This window comes from Dasypus novemcinctus, chromosome 1 (assembly GCF_030445035.2).
Source record: "Dasypus novemcinctus isolate mDasNov1 chromosome 1, mDasNov1.1.hap2, whole genome shotgun sequence".
Classification (NCBI taxonomy): domain Eukaryota; kingdom Metazoa; phylum Chordata; class Mammalia; order Cingulata; family Dasypodidae; genus Dasypus; species Dasypus novemcinctus.
In genome coordinates this window covers 207343816-207366686 of record NC_080673.1, presented here as the reverse complement: position 1 = coordinate 207366686, position 22871 = coordinate 207343816, and the positions used below count along the sequence as shown (strand labels likewise).

Sequence of the window (22871 nt, the reverse complement as noted above, 5' to 3'; positions counted from 1 at the left end):
TTGGATTCCTCCCAATAATACGGTATTTGAGGCAGTATCTTAATATAATCCTTCTGGAACTTAGAAAAGTTAAGACCCAATATTCGTTCATCCAACAAATAAATATTTATTAAGCACCTGCTCTATGCTGATTACTGCTCTTGGGGAAGGTGATTCAAATCCTGGAGCAGACACCCAAGAAAGGCTTTGAAACCTCAATCTCAGAAGCTTTTGTGGGAGAGAGGGTCCAGTGTCTGCAGAGGTTGAGGGAAGGATCCAGGAAATTTGTTTGGTCCCTGTCATTTTTTCACTTTAGATGCATTTTATTTTACATGCCTCTGTATGAAATGTCTAAAAATTTAAATCATTAAAATTGGAATTTGCATTTGGACTCATAACGAATAAATACGTAATTTGTGAAAAGAACTATACTATATGCTACTGAAGTTGTTTAGTTGGTATCAGAGCAAATGAGAATGTTATAGATTTAGGATATTAAATTTAAGCCCTATGGTAACCACAAAATATATCAGAAAGTATGCAAACTCATAGAGACAGAAAGTAGAATATAGTTTTACAGGGATGGGGAAAGGGCCAATGGGGAGTTAATGCAAAATGAATGTAAGGTTTATGTTTGGAGTGAAGGAAAACTCTTAGTAATGGAAGGTGGTGAGGATCCCATTCCACTGAATGGTTTCTTGGGAGAGGTTGGGATGGGAAGATTTATATTGTATATAAGGAAGGGAGGAAGGGAGGACGGGAGGACGGGAGGAAGGAGGACAATTAAACACAATACATGATATTGACTGGGATTTAAAACAGAGGAGAAAAGGCTAAAAAAGACATTACTTGGACATAAGAAAAAACGAAATTTAAAATGCAAGCTTTTTATGAACAGTAAACATTTCTTGAATTTGATAACAGCAATTAAGGTGATCACATAAGAAATATACTCGTTTGTAGGAAATGTACATTGAAGTATTATGTATTCAAGGGTATGATGTACACAACCTGCTTTCAAATGTTCAGGAGAGAGAGAGAGAAAAATGATACAGCAAAGTGACAAAATGCTAAAATTAGTGGACCTGAATATCAGAGGGGGGTGGTAGATAGGTTGGAGATCTTTGTATGGGGTTTGTACTATCTTTTGCAGCTGCCTGGTGAGTTTGAAATTATTTCAAAATAAAAAGTTAAAAAAAATGGGTAATTTGGGTAATTTTGAATTAGAATAAAGTAGACAGGTAAGTAGAATATAAGACAACTACTAAAGGTTTCTTACCAGGCGAATTGATGATGTGCCTCTTGTTCTTTGCCCCAGACAGAGGAGTGTCCCACTTTTATGTAGATGCACCCACCACCAGAAGAGTGTGCCTCTGCAAGGATGCCCCCAGAGGCTGAGGTGTCCAAAGGAGGACCACTGTCTTCCTCCTCATGGCCCTTCAGTGATACTACAATTCCTTTAACAGAGGAGATTAGAGCCTGCAAATACACAAAAGGACAAAATTTCAAAAATTAAAAACAGACTTTTACTCAAAGAAGATATGTTTTATAATTAAGCAAAATGAAAACACCCGAAATTAAATGTGTAAATGGACAGCTCTTTTAATGACCATTAAGGCCTAAAGCCAGACCCATGATCTTACCCTCAAAATCCAGTCTTCTCCCTATTCAACATCATAATGGAAGTCTTAGCCAGTAAAATAAGGCAGGAAAAAGAAATAAAAGGCAGATAGATTGAAAAGGAACAATTAAACTGTCCCTTTTCAGAAATGACATGTCAAAAATCCCAAGGAATGTACAAAAAAAAAAGCTTCCTAGATCTACTACGTGAGTTCAGCAAGGTTTCAGCATGTAAAATCAAAACACAAAAAACTACTGTATTTCTTTCTATTTGCTAGCAAAGTACAACTGGAAACCAAACATTTTTTTTTAATTTATAATAACTCCAAAAATGAAATTCTTAGTAAAACAAAATACGTATATGATTTGTATGCTTAAAAGTATAACATGCTAATGAAATCAAAAACCTAAATAACAAAGGGACATACCATGTTAAAGGACTGGAAGAGTCAACACAGTAAGTATATTCTCCCAAGTTAATACACAGAACTAAAAAGATCAATAAACCCCAAGCAAAAAAACATGAAGGAAACCACACTCAGGTACATCATAGTCAAATTGCTTAAAACCAATGATAAAAAAATCTCGAAACAGCAAGAGAGAAAATCAAATGACAGAAAAATAAAGAAAAAGGTTTACTGCAGATTTCTTGTGGGAAATAAAGCAATGTCAAAGCCAGTGGAGCAACATTATCAAAGTACTGAAAGAACAAAACTGTCAACCTACAATTCTTTAGCCAGCAAAATAGCTTTCAAAAATGAGAGGTAAAGCAAGACATGTACAATGAACACCATAAAACACTGCTAAAAGAAATCAAATAGATAAATAAATGGAAAGACAACCTGTGTTCATGGATTAGAAAACTCAACAGCATTAAAATGGCAAATATCCAAAAATAGTCTACAGATACAACACAATGCTGAGCTCCCGGGATTTTCTCTTTGTCTCCTATATATCCCAGATTGGGCAGTGAAGAAGTCCACAAGACTCCCCAATGGGTGGAGACAAAAGAAGTCCCAAGAAAAGCCTGCTCTCTCAAGTCCAAGGACCAGTAAAGAGGCAGCCAAGCAAGCCAGAAACCGTTTTTGACATTATCTGTCCTACCCAGCCAAAGTCCAAGGAAACTGCACCCCCATCAGTGGAGGCAAGTGGAGAGCCTACACGTCCACTCCTGCCTTGGAGTAACAAGACGCCTCTTTCCCTCCCAGAGGGCCCCCTACCTCCTTGCAATGTCAGTGAAGGCCAGGTAGGGAGATGGGACTTCCACCCCGCTCTTGACAGTAATAAGGTGTTACCTTCCTTCCCCCACCTGTATGGAATCCATGAAGGTCTGCCAGAACAGAAAAATATAAGATCTAGAGTTTCATAATATAATGCCCAAAATATCCAAGATACAATAAAAAATAACTCATCATACCCAAAATTTTAAAAATCTCAACTTCAATGAGAAAATAAACAATAAATGCCAACATCAAGTTTACACAGATACTAGAATTATCTGTCAAGAATTTAACGCAGCTATCCAAAATTGCTCCATTGAGCAATTATGAACACACTAGAAACAAATGGGGAAAAAAAAAAAGTCACAGCCAAAAAAAAAAAAAGAAGCTATAAAGAAGAATCAAATAGAAATTTTATAGTTACAAAATACAATAAATGAAATAAAATAGCTCACGGGATGGGCTTCTGGCTTCTCTTATACTGCCCTTCCCTCCCCCTCTCACCTGCCCAAATAAACAAAAAGTCCACTCTCTACTGACCTGGTTAGTACTTAGCTGGGTTGAACCATCCTTATATACCAGAGTTACCACCAGGGCTGCTGCCTGTTCGAACATTTCAACCAGCTGGCTTTTCTCAAAATCTTTCAAATACCTAATGTCACAAAAATGGTTTTTAAATGCTCTCGACTTCCCAGAATTTAGGTAGGAGTTAACCTCCTCATCATCTTCTAGAGCCATATGATTACTTGTTTTCTCTATTGAATTATTACATATAATATGTTTTCTTTTAAGATTTGTGCTTCCCTTGTTTTCACTATTTATATTTTCCTTTAGGAGATGCTTTCTTGTGTGTTCCATTTTCTGTAGAACTGAAGCCTCCAGACTGCACTGTGGAATTATACTACTGGAAACAGGAAATGAGCTGATGCTCTTCTGCTTTTGGTCAGTAGATAGCTGGTCTATGGGTCTGGCTGTGGAGGAATGAGGAGGCAGTTTGATGGAAGCTCTTAAGGTCTGGCTTGTTAAAGAATTAAGATTCTATAGAAGAAAAGACAATATTCATTAGAATATGGATTCAAAAGACAGATCCAGAAACCAAACTAATTTCTAAGGTAACAAGGGTATAAAAAGCTTCAAATTATCTATGCTCAAACTTTCTAAAATGAAACTAATTAGTGCCTTCTAGAGTAGTGATTTTTATGGAACCAAGGTAGGAGTGCATATATGAATCACAGGGCTGAGTAAGCAGGAGTTCAAACCACCCCATCCCCAAAGCTGTTCTGGGAATTGCTACATGTAATGAGAGCAGCTCTGGAAGGGAGTGTGGAATGAAGGGTAAACAATTTACAACATGTAAGTAGAGACCCTTTATGGAGAAAATGAAGTCTCCCAAACCATTTGACACGCTATTCTGTTCATTTACATGATTTATCACTCATTTATTCTATCAGTTAGAAGTTGGTTTTGATTTTCTAGTAACCTCTTAGCACGGCTCCAGCCCACATCTTTTCAAAGAGGCCTATTCCACATGAGTCCCCTAAACTCTACTATTCTACTATCTCTTTCCCATTCCTGCCTACAAAGGTCCCCCCCCCCTTTTTTTTAAGATTTATTTTTCCCCTCCCCCCCACCCACCCTGGTTGTCTGTTCTCTGTGTCTATTTGCTGCATCGTCTTTGTCTGCTTCTGTTGTTGTCAGCGGCATGGGAATCTGTGTTTCTTTTTGTTGCGTCATCTTGTTGTGTCAGCTCTCTGTGTGTGCGGCACCATTCCTGGGCAGGCTGCACTTTCTTTCGTGCTGGGTGGCTCTCCTTATGGGGTGCACTCCTTGCGCGTGGGGCTCCCCTACGCGGGGGACACCCCTGAGTGGCACGGCACTCCTTGCGCGCATCAGCACTGCACATGGGCCAGCTCCACACGGGTCAAGGAGGCCCAGGGTTTGAATCCCAGACCTCCTATGTGGTAGACAGACGCCCTAATCACTGGGCCTAGTCCGCTTCCCTGTCCCCCCCTCTTAAAAGAAAACTCCTCCTTGGCCCCCCATACACTCCCTCACTCAGTTCCCATCAAAGGCAGACTTCTAGGAAGAGAAGTCCATGCTCCTGGTCTATAGGGACCTGCCCACTGACCCTCTATTTATACCACAGCCTTCCAAGACTGAACTTTCCCACCCCCTCCCTCCCATTCCACTCCCCTCCTCCACACAAACTCTGAAAAGGTTACCACTAGGGTCACCAATTTTGAATTCTGTAGGCGCTTTTGTAATTCTACTAGACAGTGTAACTTCTGGATCTATTCCCCATGCGTCAACTTTGATTTCATTTGTTTTTCCCATACAGAAGTATAGTATCAATGGCATGGATTCTGCAGTCAGACTGCCTCAGTTCACATTTCAACTATATTTACTTACTACTTGTATGACCATGCCTGTTTGCTCACTGGGAAAAAAAAAAGGGGGGGGGGGGGGGAAACCAGTAAATACTTCATAGGGTTGCTGTGAGGACTCAATGACAATATACTTAAAGTGCTCAGAATGGTAAATGGCACATAAAAAGTGTGTGCAGGGGAGTGGATGTAGCTCAAAGCAGTTGAGTACATGCTTCCCATACACGAGGTCCTGGGTTTGAGTCCCAGTACCTCCTAAAAACAAAACAAACAAACAAACAAATGAAAAAACCAATTCTCATTGAGGAGTGGCTGTAGCTCAGTGGTTGAGCACCTGCTTTCCATGTGAGGTCCTGGGTTCAATCCCTGGTACCTCATCCCAATTTTGCAAGAGTTTAAGTTAGTTAAAATAGGTTGGGATGGGCACATAGGTAATTTGGCTCCAGAGGCCGAGATCTTACCAATATGCTGCCCCCATCCCTATTTCATACACAGTCATTGAAGATAAGACCTTTGCTCATCTCTCCTCTCCAGCCCAAGCCACATAACTCAGCCATTGTGAATTTTTTTTTTTTTTTTTTTTTTTTGCGATTTTGATGATTTTATTGAAAATCAGTTGGCTTATAGTTAAGCGAGCAGTTTCATTAAATCATCATAAATACCACAAGGCTGGCACTGGCAGAAAAATAGAATAATTCTTTAGGGAGAAAATAGTCTATATCTAGTATGCTATAATGCAACAACTACTGTGCTGGGAATAAGGAAAGGAGGTGGTTTTAAAATCAAACAGAACTTGCTTCTAATTAGCTATGGAGCCTTAATTTCTTGATCTGTAAATTGGGAATAATCATATCCACATGTAGAAAGCTTTGCTGTTATTCGCCAACATCCGTTCTCTCCTTCCGAGCACATGGGAGAGTTATACTTCCCTGCTCCCTTGACGTTGGGCACGTCCATGTGGTTTATTCTGGCCAATGAGATGTAAGAGGAAGGGCCATGTCACTTCCAAGTGGCAGCATTTAAGAATCACAGTTGGAGACTCATTCTTTTATTTTCCCTGGAATTAATGTTGAGATGGAGGAACCATAGGATCAAAGCAGCCCGTAACGTTGGTCCGGTGCTGGGAGAGTTACTCAGACCCAGAGCCAATTCACCATCTCGTCTTAAATTCCACCCCTGCAGACATCGGCTCATATCCTTCCTCCACCCTCCGATTTCCTGTAAGCCTATCGTTCAGTCTCTTGCTATCTAGGGCAGCTTGTTTATTTCATATCATTGAGGTCATGTAGTATTTGTCCTTCAATGTCTGGGTTGCTTCACTCAACATAAGGTTCTCAAGATTCATCCATGTTATCACATGTGTTTGTAGTGTGTTTGTTCTTACAGCCGAGTAGTATTCCATTGTGTGTATATACCACATTTTATTGATCCACTCATCTGTTGATGGGCATTTGGGTTGATTCCAACTTTTGGCAATAGTGAACAATGCTGCTATGAACATTGGTGTACATATATCGGTTTGTGTCCTTGTTTTCAGTTCTGCTGGGTATATACCCAGCAGTGGTTGGTATTGCTGGGTCATATGGCAAATCTATGGCTAGTTTTTTGAGAAACCGCCAAACTGTCCTCCAGAATGGTTGGATCCTTCTGCATTCCCACCAGCAGTGGATGAGTGTTCCCCTTCCTTCACATCCTCTCCAGCACTTGTATTCTTCTGTTTTTTTCATAGCTGCCAATCTTATGGGTGTAAGATGGTATCTCATTGTAGTTTGGATTTGCATTTCCCTGATAGCTAGAGATTTGGAACATTTTTTCATGTGCTTTCTTGCCATTTGTATTTCTTCTTCAGAGAAGTGTCTGTTTAAGTCTTTTTCCCATTTTTTAAATGGGTTGTTTATCTTTTTATTTTCAAGATATAGGAGTTCTTTATATATGCAAGTTATAAGTTTCTTATCAGATATATGATTGCCAAATATTTTCTCCCACTGTGTGGGCTCCCTTTTTACTTTCTTGACAAACTCCTTTGAGGTGCAGAAGGCTTTAATTTTGAGGAAGTCCCATTTATCTATTAGTTCTTTTGCTGCTCGTGCTTTTGGTGAGATATTCATAAATCCATTTCCTATTACAAGGTCCTGTAGATGTTTCCCTACACTGCTTTCTAAGGTTTTTAAGCCATTGTGAATTTTATACTCCAGCCTTTCTATTTCCACTTCCCCAAAGTTCCAAGGTATCTTCCATTAACCTAAAAAAAATTCCTTAATACCCTTCCCTTGTTCTGATCTTTACAATGACCAACTCAGATATAATTTTTATACTTCAGAAAGAGGATTAAAGGTCCTCCTGTTGTTTCCAGATTACCCTGTATTTACTTCTCTCATGGTACTTCTCACACTGTCCATAGGGACCGAGTGTACTTCTCTGTGTTCCCCTTCCCTGCATCTAAATCAGATTGCTGGTTCTTGAGAGTAAGAACTCTTTTTGCTTTTTTCTTTACCACAGTATCCCCAGTGCATAGTATATGGTTATATGGTAAACATTTAATAAGTATTTGTTGAATAGTTGAGGATTATGTTTAGAATTATTCATATTTGCAATGACCTACCTTCTTTTCCAGTGACTGATTCTTCCCATCCTCCAGTAATAATGAATACTTATCATTGGATTTGTTCCCCACTCCTGCAGCTTTTAAAAACACACACAATAAAACAGGGCATTAAAGAACCACTGAAATCTAAGTTATATAACTAGCTAAGCATTGAAAACAGCCTCTGAAATAAATCTATTCACGCATTTCTAATTTACTTAAAACAATGTAAAAAAATTCACAACCAAATGCATATTACCACTGTAGTAAGTATTTATGTTAAGTATTTTCAAGTTAATTGGAGACAGGTCCATGTACTAGTGAAATATTCATTGATAATAATTTGTATTTGCATTTGATTACTTGATTCTGAAAATCCAAGGTCAACATTTTAAAGAAAAGTTATAAAGGTTTGAGGAAATTTCTAGGCTGAATAATATTGTAGTGAACAATTAGTTCAATAAAACATCATTAATATAAACACCCCGTTTATATTTTAATTTTAATAAACCTGGGCTGAACAATAAGTGATGAAACCAGAATCCAAAAGCAGCAACATGACACTGGAGTCTGTGCTCTTAACCACTATGACATGCGGTCCCACTACAGCAGCTATATCAACCAAGAAAGTCAAATGGGGGGGTATTCCTTTACAAAAGAAAAAACTTACACGTAGAATAAACTTAAGAAAGGCAGAATGCCCTAAATGATGAAAACTTAAAATCTTATGAAGAGGTATAAAATAAGATCTGTACAAATAGAAAGACAGCATTTGGGTACGTATATATAATTTTTAATTTTCTCAAATATAGGTTTCATGCAATTCCAGTTAGAGACCCTAAAAGTTTCTTTTTAATTGAATGAAATAATTTCAATGTACATATAGAACACTGAATATCAAAAAAGACAAGAAATGTCAGTTAAAAAAATTAGACTTGTCTTATCAGATTATCAGAACATACTATAAAGCCTCTGTGATCAAATAGACATGGTATTTTAATAGGAATAAATGAAAACAACGCTGGGAAAAAAAGACCATCCAGAAACTGACCTCAGAGCTTATGAGAATTTAACATACAACAAAGATGGTATTTCGATTCCGTAGAAAAGGACAGATGAATCAATAAGGCTGAGTACAACCTGCACCACATCCGAAAGAAGGTAATGCTTTGGAAAAAATATTTGCAACAAAATGGCAATGGGTTAATAGCTATATTATAGAACAAGCTCTTACACATTGACAAGAAAAGATGGACAACCCACTAGAAAACTGAGGAAAGGATAGGTACAAGCAATACCCAAAAGGGCAAATACGAAACAGCAAACAAACATGATCTAAAACGCAAACTCACTGGTAGTTAGAAAAATGAAAATGAAAGTGAAAATAACCAGGGATAGAAGGGAAGAGGTAGTCTCATGCATTGTCAGTAAAAAATGTGAATTGTTAGAAGCATTTTAGAAAGCAAACTGTCAATATTTATTAAAATTAAAAATAAATATAAATTACAGGGGGACAGGGTGGGGTAGTGAATAGGGAGTTAAGGCTTGAAATGCAGAGTTTCTTCTATTTGGAACAATGGAAATGTTCTGCTAATGGATGGTAGTGATAGTAGCACAACCTTGTGAGAGTAATTAACAGGACTGGTTTGTATCTGAATGTGGTTAAAAGGGGAAATGCTAGGCTGTATACATGGTACTGTTTGTTTTTTTAATCATGAAATTGCACAGCACAGTGAATGTTGATTTAAATCATGGATGACAGTTAACAGTACAATTATAAAAATGTGCTTTCACTAAAAAATGTGCCACACCAATGCAGGTGCTAATAGGGTGGTTATGGGAATCCTGTATTTTATGTATGATTGCTTATAAACCCACATCTTGTCTAATTTAAACAAGAGAGAGAGATAAAGGAAGACAACCAAGAAAAGTACATTGTTACTATTAAAATGAAATACTATTAAATGATGTAATGATGTAATACATATATATTACTTCTAAAGAAATAAAGCTAGCCTAGTTGTTTTTAAATAGTAAAATTTAGCATGGTGATAAAACATTTTTATAATTACCTGCTGAAAATGATAAATATATATATCACCAAGTCTTCTGAAGGCTAACAATAGTTTAAATTGGAAATGAAAGTCAACAAGGTAGAAAGTCAATTTATTAACATTTATATAATAGTTTTCTAAGTACCTTGCTATTAATATATTGAACTGTATATAACTTTTTGCAAAGCTAACAGAGGTTTAAGGGTTACTTTTTTGTATTGAAAAATAGGAATACTGATAAAAATTAGAATTAAAAAAAATACATATATACATGATCCTTGGGAACTGGGAGGAGGAGGACTTTGCCAAAGGGTACACAGATGGGCTTCTGGGGATAGTGGTGATGTTCTGTTTCTTGATCTGGGTGGAGATTACACATATATGTTCAGAATGTCAAATTTTGAGCTATAATCTGAGGATATGTGTACTTTTTCATGTGTGTATATGACACAGCACAGAGGGAGGGAGAGAGAGAACATCAATAGGTAGGTAGGAAGGAAAGAAGGAAATACATAAATCATCCAACAAAGCAATCACTCCTGGCTGAATTCTTATAAATATAGGCTACAATACATACATTTAAACCAAAATATTTATCACAGTATTATTCTTTATGGCAAAAAAAAAAAAGATCTGAAACTGACTAATAAATTAGGTAACATTTACACCAGGAAGTATATAAGCATTAAAAAATTAATGAGAGAGAAGAGGATTTGGCTCAACTGATAGGGCATCCGCCTACCACATGGGAGGTCCAGGGTTCAAACCCAGGACCTCCTGACCCATGTGGTGAGCTGGCCCACATACAATGCTGATACGTACAAGGAGTGAGTGCCCTGCCACGCTGGGATATTTCCCACGTAGGGGAGCCCCACGCACAAGGAATGAGCCCCATAAGGAGAGCCGCCCAGCACGAAAAAAAGTTCAGCCTGTCCAGGAGTAGCGCTGCACACACGGAGAGCTGACGCAACAAAAAGAGACATAGATTCCTTGTGCCGCTGACAAGAATACAAGCGGACACAGAAGAACACACAGTGAATGGACACATAGAGCAGACAACTGGGGGGGCGAGGAGGGGAGAGAAATAAATAAAAAGTAAAATAAAACTTTAAAAAATTAGTTTTAATAGTTGACTTAAAGGTGCAGAAGTCTGTGAAAATATGCCATTTTTAAAAACAATAAACAAATATCCCCATTTATGTATATAAATATGTAGTTTAAGTACACAGGCCTAGCTCAGGTTTCCCGAATGCCAGACACAGATCAAGTTTGCATTCAGGTTTCCTGGGGAGTGCTTTCAGGATCAACATCTGTGGTGGACTGAAGGAAGCAGGACTGGACCAAGGAGATTCCCTGGGAATGGGCAAGGCAAACCCATGCCTGAAATACATGTCAAGTCCAGTCAAAATCAATCTCTGGACCTTCCGGAGTACAAAGGGTTCAGCATTACCAACTTGCCAACATGTAACTGACTGTTCTTGACAAAGGATGGTATTATTAGGGCCCTAGCATTTGGTCTCTGTTGTTGGAAAGCTGGACGTTCAGCAGAGACGAAAGCTAGATCAGTTGTGGTGAGTGGGCACACTCTGCTGTAGGACCCAGACATGGCCTCTGCCTCAGCCCCATGCGTACTCCATTAAGGAGTAATGTCCAGCACCAGACTAGCAGGTGAGAGAGGGTGGCCAAATCATTCCACTAACATGGTTGCTTGGTGCCTCCTCTGTGGTCAATGTCCTTTGGTGGGATAAACTTCATGTCCATTCCCACCCATATGCCTTGTTTCAAGACCTCCTTGTCCCTGATCTTCCAGTCTCTCTTATTCCAGGTCCCTGAATAACCAGCCAAGTCATCCACTGCCCAGAGGCCCAGATGTTTTCTAACTATAGGGTGAGTTCTCTTTCCACACAATGTAGATGATCAAGTACACTGCCCAGGGCGGAGGACTTGGCCCAGTGGTTAGGGCGTCTGTCTACCACATGGGAGGTCCGAGGTTCAAGCCCTGGACCTCCTCGCCCTGTGTGCAGCTGGCCCACGCGCAGTGCTGATGCATGCAAGGAGTGCTGTGCCACGCAGGGGTGTCCACCGCATAGGGGAGCCCCACATGCAAGGAGTGCACCCTGTAAGGAGAACTGCCCAGTGCAAAGAAAGTACAGCCTGCCCAAGAATGGCACCACACACACGGAGAGCTGACACAAGATGACGCAACAAAAAGAAACACAGATTCCCATGCCGCTGATGACAACAGAAGCAGACAAAGAAGACGCAGCAAATAGAGAGAACAGACAACCAGGGTGGGGGGAGTAGGGGAGAAAAATAAATAAATAAATCTTTAAAAAAAAAAGTACACTGCCCAAAGCTATCCCTGAGCAGTCTCGCAGAGCTACCAGAGATGGGCTATGGTGCACCTGCAATTAATTTTTGGGTTACATCTAATGAGTTGACACATTGTGAACCAAGCTCAACAATTTCCCTCCTCCATCTTGTCCCCCATATGAGGTACCAGTAGCAACAGTGATGGTGTCCTGGGCGTTTGGGCCACCTGCTCATGCAACTTAGCTGTACCTGCTGGCCCACTTATGCCTAATACCAGATGAACCACTTCCAACTTACAATGGATTGCTGCAGGCCCACCTTACTTTATGATTTGATGGGTTGGACAGAACTAGCTCATGATAGGCAGTCTGGGTTTTGATGATCCCATGGTCTCATGCCCCCTCTCCACCAGGGGCCAGTAGTATGGCAAGAGTTATTTTCCAAAAGTAATTCACCGCAGATGTAGGCATGATATTCCTTTTGGCTTTGCAATAAACGTCACATGACATCTTTTCCACCACAGATACTTCTACTACTACAAGATCTGTTGAGTTGAAAGCCCAAGTGGCTGGGCTGCTTGCGCCACGATCAGGCCTTCCATAGGGCCTACTCTGGACTCCACCCGAAGCTGGAGGCTTTCGGTTTCACCCAGTATATGGTTTGTAACAGTATTCCCAAATGCAGAATATGCTCACTCCACTTCCAGAGCCTAAAAAGGCCTATCAGATGCTGTGCTTCCTTCTTAGTGGCGGGAGGTTAAAAATGCAGTAATTTGTCCTTTATATAGAGGAGGACATCCTAATAAGCCCCAGACCACTGTACTCCCATGAACATCTTACTTGTGTATGCCCTGGATCTTCAAAGGGTTAATGCAGCTGGTGACCTTCATGCTCATTTACCATTCTGAAAATCTTAGGGCCCTTAGGAATTACGTTAAATCTACTCTGCCTATGCCCTATAAATGGAACAAAGACTGGATGACAGCCCATGTGTTTACAACATGGTTTATTGAATATTTTATGACCACTGTTGAGAACTACTGCTCAGGAAAAAAGATTCCTTTCAAAATAATACTGCTTAGAGGCAGATGTGGCTCAAGTGACTGAGCTCCCGCCTACTGCATGAGGCGTCATCCCAAGTTCAGTTCCCAGTGCCTCCTAAAGAAGACAGCAAGCTAGAGCAGCAGGCAGGCATGGTGGCTGAAGCAACAAGATGATGCAGCAGGAGACACAAGGGGAAAGACATAATGGGAGACACAACAAAAGCAGGGAGCAGAAGTTCCTGGTGCCTCCTAAAAGGGATGGGCAGGATGGCAAGCTGACGCGACAGGCAGGCACAGTGAGCTGACACAATATGACATCAGAGACACAGAAGAAAAAGTATAATGAGAGACGCAACAAAGCAGGTAAGAGGTGGCTCAAGAGATTAGGCACCTCCCTCCCACATTGGAGGTTCTGGGTTCAGTTCCTGGTGCCTACTACAGAATCAAAGAAGATGAACACACACAGTGGGTCCAGACAATGGAGAGCGTAGGGAGAAACAAATAAAATCTTTAAAAATATATACCACTGCTTGTTGGCAATGTATGTGGTCACTGATCACCCAAGAGCTCTGATGGAGATGTCCGAGATGAGTGCTGTTTTCATGCCTGCTAATACATCCACACTACAGGCCATGCATCAAGGAGTCATTTTGATTCTTTCATGTCTTATGATTTAAGAAATATACTTCATAAGGCTAGAGTTGCCGTAGATAGTGATTCCTCTGATGGATCTGGGCAAAGTAAATTGAAAATCTTCTGGAAAGGAGTCACCATTCTAGATGCCATTAAAAACACTCCTAAAAAGGGAGTGGGGCAGGGAACAGATGTAGCTCAGTGCTTGAGCACCTGCTTCCCATGTACAAGGTCTTGGGTTCAATCCCCCATACTTCCTTAAAAATAAAACAAATAAAAATTCCTGATTCATAGGTGAGGGTCAAAATATTAAAATTAACAGGGATTTGGAAGAAGTTGATTCCAGCCTTCATGGATGACTTTAAGGGGTTCAAAACTTCAGTGGAGGAAGTAACTGCAGATGTTGGTAGAAATAGCAAGGGATCTAGAATTAGAAGTGAAACCTAAAGATGTAACTGAATTGCTGTAATATTGTGATAAAATTTTAACAGATGAGCTGCTTCTTAAGGAGGAGCAAATAAAGTGGTTTCTTGAGATAGAATCTACTTCTGGTGACGATGCTGGGAACACTGTTGAAATAACAAAGGATTTAGTATATTACAACTTAGCTGATAAAGCAGTAATAGAGTTTGAGAGGACTGACTCCAAATTCGAAAGTTCTACTGTGGGTAAAACGCTATCAAGCAGCATCACATGCTACAGAGAAATCTTTTTTGTAAAAGGAAGAGTCAATCAATATGGCAAGCTTCACTGTCACCTTATTTTAAGAAATTGACACAGCCACCTCAACTTTCAGCAACCACCATCCTGACCAGTCAGCAGCCATTGTCATCAAGGCAAAACCCTCCACCAGCAAGATTTTGACCTTCTGAAGGTTCAGATGGCATTTTTTAGCAATAAAGTATTTTTAAGGTATGTTTTGTTTTTTAAACATAATTGCTATTGCACATTTAATAGACTACAGTAAAGTGTAAGCATAAAACTATATATGCACTGGAAAACCAAAAAATTTGTGTGGCTTAATTGCAATATATGTTTTATTGCAGTGGTCTGGAATCAAACTCCAATATCTCTGAGGTATGCCTGTATTATTCTTTTCCCTCCATGTATAAATTATCAGAGTAAACAGCAACAGGTCCCTCTGGGGGAAGGATTGAGAGAATAATTACCACAAACACATTTCTATATATTTTTTTGCAGTCCTGGCCTCTTCTCAAGGCAGGTATAAACCCACTCTTTATAATAGTGCCTACCCTGCTTTTGGAAAGTTAACCTGGCCTCTAATTCAGGGTCCTATCACCCCTACTTCTATTAGGGACCATCTCCTACCATCAACCATAGCCTACAGAGAACCACCGCCACTAAGATTCTCAGTGAAACTGAAATCTTCACTGAGAAGATTACTAGGAAGCAGAGCATGCTTTATTGCTTTGATAAATGGAGTGTCTTGCGGACTCTCCTGAACACCTACCTGCTGAGTTTTCCAGCCTCACATAACATGAGGTACTCTAGCATGTCCCCTCTCTGAGGACTTTCATCCCTCTTCCACCATCTGCCACAACAGTACCAACATTCCTACCTCACTCAGAATGAGCCATCTCCTAAGGTACCAGTAACGATTCCAGCAGCATGTTAGTCTGTCTCTTGGGATAATTTTTCAGGGTGTTAAAACCTACATCCTTAAGAGTGTTCTCATATCAATAAACCCTCTCTTACCCAACCCTTAATTCCATCCCCCTTGATCCAGCACCTTCAGATTTCAGTCCCATAAATAACTCTCCCAGGCCCTTCTTGTACAGGCTGCCTAGGTTCTGCAGTTCCTTTGGGGGCAGAGGCTCTTTCCTCTCTGTACTAGTTATCAATTTATTGTCCTGCTTATAGTATTGGAGTGGATCCTATAAACATGTCTCATTTGACAGCAGGCACCATGCTAGGCTCTGTCAGTAGAGGGTGCTAGAAGAGCACAAGAGGAAGTGACTCCTTTTCCTGCTGCCTGTGTACTTGCCTTTCTTCTTGCTCCCGCCGTTCTTGGCCAGTACACTAGGAACCGAGAGGCACTCACGTCCCCAGCTACTTTCAGCAGCATCCACACAGGCAGCTTCCTACCCAGGCCTGCAAGTGCTCCAGCCAGCTGCCTAGCAAGTGCCAACAGACTGCTATGGGCAGCTTCCTGTGAATTCCACAGGCACCCCAGCCAGCTTCTAAAGGTGTTCAGCAATACCTGACACCCAGTGGGTGGTTTCCTGCTTGCCAGACTTAAGTCTGTGGAACCTCAGCACATTTCTGGCTATATCTACACACTTGGCTACATCCACACACTATATCCACACCTCTGCAACAAGGTAAGTATCTCAGCTTTGGGGGCAGTGCCTCTTCCAAATTTGTTCTTTCCTTCAGTGATGTACCTCAGGCCTACGTGTGGTAGCTGCTCCCTTTATCTGCTTTTCCTGTGTTTAGAGTTCTTCTTTACTCTGTGGTAGCTAATTACACTATTAATTAATAATTTTTTTTTCAGGTTATGGGGGCCAGGGATTGAACCCAGAACCTCATAGGTGGGGAAGCCAGTGCTCAACCACTGAGCCACACTGGCTTCCTGAATTGTTTTGCTTATTGTTTGTTGTGTTTTGTTTTGTTTTTTCCAGGAGGCACCAGGAACTGAACCTTGGACCTCTCATGTGGGAAGCGGGCATTCAACTGCTTAAGCCACATCTGCTCCCCAATTAATAACTTTTTACCTTAAACTTTACTTGTTTAAATTACTATATGGTTTCTGTTCTGACTGGACTATGTCTCAAATACCTAGCAGGCCCAGGATCTTAACCAAGCTATGCAGTAACTTAAGGGCCAGGAGGGAATGAGGTGGCAGATCCCACCTCATGTCTTGAACATGCTTTTGTATAAGACAGAAGCCCCTGCTCAGGTCAAGAAGGTTCAAATCTGGAATTCAAGATTTGAATGCATCACCCCAAATTTTCCATTCTGTATCTCAGAGTCTGGTCCCTCTTCTTTCTGATCAAGGTACCTTGAAAAGGCAGATCCAAATGGGCTGAGAATTCAGCTTTTTTATGGAGCTCTGCAATTCTTAGGATGAAGTCCTGAGGCTGCGGCTGCACGTAATCAGTCTCTTTAAAGGATGCCAAGGAAGCGCTCCAGCTTTCACATTTAGCCTTTAATTGCTTATTAATCACCCTCAGCCTTTGCCTCTTTTCAAAGGATCTACTATCCTCAGCAAAGCACCCAATTCCACTGTCTTCCACTTTCTGTACTTCTCATACAGCTGTCCCAGTCAGTGCAGTTCCCTCCAACTGGTATGCCAGGCCAGCCCTTCTTTGGTGAAGTTTTAATTGCACTTCCAGACTATGGGCATTCCACCTTGTGGAAAATTTCTTGTGATGAAATTATCATTACCAGACTGCCTGAGAAAAATCCAACTCCAAAATCCCATGTCTACTTTCTCAGCCCACTCCTGGCACCAATGATAACAGATTAGGATCCCCAGGAATCAGATGAAGATGTGTGCAGGAAGTTTTAACAGGAGTGCTCCTGGGGTTCAAAAGGACTGGGCTGAGGGGCAAGCTGCAAAGGCCTCAGCCAATCCTATTGGAAGAAGAGTGGTCTGGATGGCAGAGACAGCCTCACACCCATACACGCACACACACAAACGCTTGCAAACTATAATTATAATCATGGAAAAATATGGACAAAAACATAAAGGATACATATTAAGTTGTTAACATGAGTTAAGAAGGGGAAGATGCAATGTAAAGTGTAAACTATAATGTAAACTATAGACCATGGTTAGTAGCAATGCTTCAATATGTTCAATTGTAACAAATGCACCATACTAATGCAAGATGTTGTTAATGGGGAAAAGTGGGGGAGGGAGGGGGATGGGGTATATGCGAATCCCCTATATTTCTGATGCAACATTTATAGAATCTAAAGCTTCTTTAAAAATTAAAATATTGAAAAAAAGAAGGGGAGGAGCCCAAACAAGAGGAAAAGTCTGAACTAAAAAACCAATGTATAAATGAACCCTCTCACAATTTTATATAAAATGATGTGTATGTAAAAAAAATTTTAAGAAAATGTGGGCTTATACTTTTTCAAACAAAAATAACACTTTTCCTAAAGTATCACAAAGATCCCCAAAAATGTTGAAAATATTCAATAACATATATAACAAAATATTTAAGTCCTTCACATGTATATTATATATGTACAAGTCAGAAAGCATCAAATTCATAGTCCCACCTACAGTTATCCCCTGCATCAGTTCTTGCTCCAATCCAGAAAAGAAGTCTCAATCAGCACTGAACAGTCTCACCCCCACATTGGCAGGGATGGGGAGGGGGGCAAACGTTATACCACCAGGCAGGAGAAATAAAGTCATCTAACCAGGAACCACTTTGCCCTTCCAAATCTCTTTTGCTATAAGAGGTACTAAGCCCTGGCCTGACTGAAATGCTGGAACCCAGGCTAGTTTGTACCTCTCTTCCTCTCTTCCCTAAGGAACCTGTCTCCCGTGCATAGGCATATAAAGGCAGAGTTTCAGTAACTGACTTCTTGCCTTACTTCCAAGTGTCAGTGGTAGCAGAGTAAAGTAAGGACGACTTGTCACTAACAATTAACAACCTGGGTTCAAAGAAGACACAACCACTTGACTTGTTTCTTCACTAAAACTGGTACTTCCTTCAAGGGCTTTCATGAGGAATACAAGAAATAAGCTATATAAAGCAATGTCTGGCACATAACTAAGCCCAATAAAAATACAGGCTAGTAGATAACCAAAGTTAGTGTGGTAGTATTTCTGATTGCTGACCTTCTGAACTGGCTTTGCCTGGGCCAACCTCAGCATCCAACTTACTTGCTTTTGGTCCCCTTTTATCCACCATATAATACCTTGGCTCTATCCCCATTTCTTTCATCATATATAGATAATACAGCTATCATAGATCATGTACCATTAGGAGCTATGAAAAAAATGCAAAAGAACTCTGCACCTTTCAGTGGAATTTATAGCCTTATTGGTGAGATTTTTAAAAAGCAAGCAATTAACCAATACAGAATCATATCTGAATGCTTGCCGTATTCAAGGCACCAGAGAAGCACTCGAAGATGTACAGAACACCTCATCTCTCTTCAAAGAGCTCAGAATCTACCAAGAATTAAACTATTACACAAATGAGCAAAAACTACTTCTTAGTAAGTTCTGTAACTGAGTTGTATATGAAGTAAATGCAGAGGAAAAGTTCACTTCCAAATATGGAATTCTAGCAATGGACAATGAATTATTGAGCAGAACCTTGCAAAACAGTTTGATTTCAACACTCAGAGTTGTAAGAAAAGGGTAAAGAATGAAGACAGAAAATGTCATCTGTTTGAAAACAGGTCACATTTAAATGGGGTATAAAGAGAAGGAAAGTGGTGGAATGTAAGACTGAAAAGGAAGGGCTGGGGCCAGATCACCTGAGTTATTGTTTTTTTTTCAATTACTTTTGCAGAGAACAAGGACAAGAGCTGAGCTAATTCTAGCAATGGTGCATAGAAGAGGTCAAAGTGGCAATAAACCTAAGACAAACAACAGTTAGGAGGCTCTTACAAAAACCCAAGTGAGTAGGAATGAGAGTCTGAATTAGGGAAGGGGCAGTGGGAACAAAAATCTAAAATGCTGCAGGTTTGGTAACCGTACCTAAGAATTTTATATTTATTTGGTAAAAATAATATGTGTATCCATATACTTCTAATTAGAATGGATATAATCCCAATAGCAGATCTATTCTGTTACTTAGGTTTATATATCTGTCTCTGAAATTACCACTAGGCAGGAATAAAGACATAGTTTACATTAGTTGTATTTACAATATATTTACCCTTAGGGGTCTCAGACTTTTATTAATTTGTAATATAATAAAAATACCCTTATGCCACCAGAAAATGCCAAGTTTGTCTCTAAGCTCTAAGAAATTAAAATATAAAAGAATCCGAATAAATTTGTACTAGAAACATTACTTATTTCTATAGCTACTTAGACAAAACAAAGACCAATATATACCAATAAATATGTGCATAATAATATACATAATCCTAAACATATACCACCAGGTCAGCTGACAACTCTGAAATCATCCTAAAAACTGCTCCTCCCGCAAAGCCATTACTGAACAATGAAATGACAATGAAAATTTAGGTCAAGTAAACCCAATTTTGAATAGTTTATAAAGGTGTTTGAGTTATAAAAAGCTAAGCCTCAGTCACAAAAGACCCAATATAATGACTTAACAAAAAGAAGTTTATCTCCTTCTCTTATTTGGAGATGGGCTCCAGCTGGTGATGCAGCTGTTTGATGAAATCACTCAGTAACCTGAGTTCCTTCCAGCTTCCTCTGGGACACTGTTATCATTCACATGGTTGGTTGGAAAGGAATCAATTCAGGTTCCAACTGGTAGGATGGAGAAAAACCACAGAGCAAGCAAGTCCACTGTCCTCAGGCCTCACCTGGAAATGACCCACACCACCTGAGCACACATTCCATTGATAAGAACCTGACCATCTGGTCACACCTAACTGCAATGAGACTGAGAGATGCAATCTAATCACATACCCAAGAAAGGAAGAATGGATTCTGAGGTGGTAAACAACCAGTAGTCTCTGCCAAAAAGGTCTGTGGAGCAATATTAAATGCCTATGATGAGGAAGTGGCACCCATTAAAGAGGATGGTTACCTTGAAGCAGGGAGATGGTTGTAACTGAGAAGGAAATTCTGAGGTGCTGGCAATGTAAGTCGTAGTTACATGGACATTCTTTATATTAATTCATCAAACAGCATTTTTAAAGTTTTTACATTTGTAAATTTTTATTTTCACAACAAAGGGTTTTATATCAGGAAAAGAAAGTTGTCCAATTTTTACTGGGTTTGCATTTCACACAGAAAACTGTAACACAAAGTGACATGTACCAGTTTTAATATTGTTCAGGTTTACTTAAGAGTTTGTAAAAGCAAGTATTTTTTACTTACTTCCATTAATTTTTATGTTCAATTTTGATATTTATTCAACATGAAATGGGTTTGAGTTACAGTATTTAACTTTTAAGAAGAATATGACATAGTGATAGCTAAGTATGTGGCCAAAGTCCAGAAATCAATTATGTCTTAAGTCCAGTATTACCCATGAATTACTTACGAGCAACCCAACTTTGTATGTACAAAAGACTACAATGTCAGTCTTGCTAGGGAAACTATCTCTTGCTGGCTTTGAAAAGATGGGGAGGGCCATCCAGAAAGGAAGTCAAGGCAACATCCAACAGACAGCCTGCAAGAAACTAACTCAGTCTGAGAACCTGTAAGAAACTGAATTCTGCCAACAGCCATGCAAGCTCAGGATTGAGTCCTTTCCATATGGGCCTCAGATGAGACCCCGGGCTAACTCCTTGGTTGCAGCCTTGCCTGACAAAGAAGCTGTGAAATAATAAATGTGTTCCTTTAAGCCACTTGACTTGTAGTACTACTGTTACATGGCATAGGTTAATACAGATCCCTTAAGAAAATGTCACTATTTTCCCATACCTAAGAATACCTGAGAGAAAATTGATACCTTATCTTCTCAATAATCTTTACACAAAGTAAGATTTTAAGAGGATATTTCAGGAGTATGACAGAAGAGTTGACGTAAGATGAGCTGAACACCATGACATTTTCTCAGGAGACTCACATTATACCTACCAGAGGTACTTCATTATTCTTCTCAGTTTTTGAAGTATACTTCCACTGTCAAGTGCTACTTGCTTTTATTTTAGAAAGCTAAGTAAATGAAATGAAGGAGAAAGCTCAATGATGTTCGTGTATTTATCTTTCTTTAAAATCCCCTGCATTCTTCCCAAAACACTATCAATTGCTAGGTATGTAGTATACACAAAAAAATTCTTTTTTACTCCTAGATATATATCCAAAAAGAATACATGTACAAGCATTTTCATAGCCAAAAAGTGGAAACAGCCCAAATGTCCATCAATGGATGAAGGGATAAACAAAGTATAGTACAATGGAATATTATGCGGCCATAAAAAGAAATCAAGTGGACCAGGTATAGTTCAGTGGCTGAGTGCCTGCTTCACATGTACAAGGTCCTGGGCTCATTCCCTAAAAATAAAAAAATAATTTTAAAAAGTTTTTAATTTAAAAATAAATCAAATACTGCTAAGTTCTACAATTTGGATGAGCCTTGAAAACATGATGTTAAGTGAAAGGAGTCAGAACATTAGTCCATATAGAGTGGGATCTAAGTCCCCTCTTGATTGAGGGTGGAGGGTATATCACCATTCCAGGGTCCTCAGGAAGGAGGAATAAAATATGGACCAGAGTGGACTTACTGGTATTCTACTATAGAATTAGTGACTCTAGCAACGGAAAAAAATGTATCACTGATGTGGTGACAGTGGCCACAGGGTAGCTGAGGGCAGGGAGAGGGAAGAAGAGGTGTGATGAGGGGGCATTTTGGAGACTTGGAATTGTCCTGAATGATATTGCAGGTAGAGATGCAGGACATCATATATCCTGCCACAACCCACTGAATGGACTGGGGGAGAGTGTAAATTACAATGTAAACTATAATCCATGCTGTGCAGCAGTGCTCCAAAATGTATTCATCAAATGCAATGAATGTGCCACAGTGATGAAAGAGGTTGTGGATGTGGGAGGAGAGGGGGTGGGTGGGCTACATGGGAATCTCATATTTTTTAATGTAACATTTTGTGTGATCTATGTACCTTAAAAAAAAAAAAAGACAATAAAAAATAAAAATAAAAAAGTCCACATAAACTATGATTCTATTTATATGAAATATCCAGAATAGCTAAATTCAGAGACACAGCAGGCAGATTGGTGGTTACCAGGGCATGGACGAAGAGGCAAATGGAGACCTGATGCTTAATGGGTATGGGGTTTCCTTTTGGGGTGATGAAAATGTTTTGGAACTAGATAGAGTTGGTGATCACACAACATTATAAAAGTACTAAATTGCACATTATCAAAGTACTCTGAGG

General features: G+C 39.7%; 1 protein-coding gene across 1 annotated transcript in view; it reads right to left on the bottom strand.

The window, feature by feature from the left end:
- The window catches only part of POLN (DNA polymerase nu), a 266632-nt gene that overhangs the window by 241498 nt on the left and 2263 nt on the right, over window positions 1–22871 (bottom strand). The window contains exons 2-4 of the mRNA XM_058301524.1: window positions 7806–7885; window positions 3360–3857; window positions 1259–1458 (exon numbers count right to left, since the gene is read on the bottom strand). Coding sequence (XP_058157507.1) covers window positions 1259–1458; window positions 3360–3857; window positions 7806–7885 — 778 coding nt within the window. The remainder of the gene's footprint in view (window positions 1–1258; window positions 1459–3359; window positions 3858–7805; window positions 7886–22871) is intronic.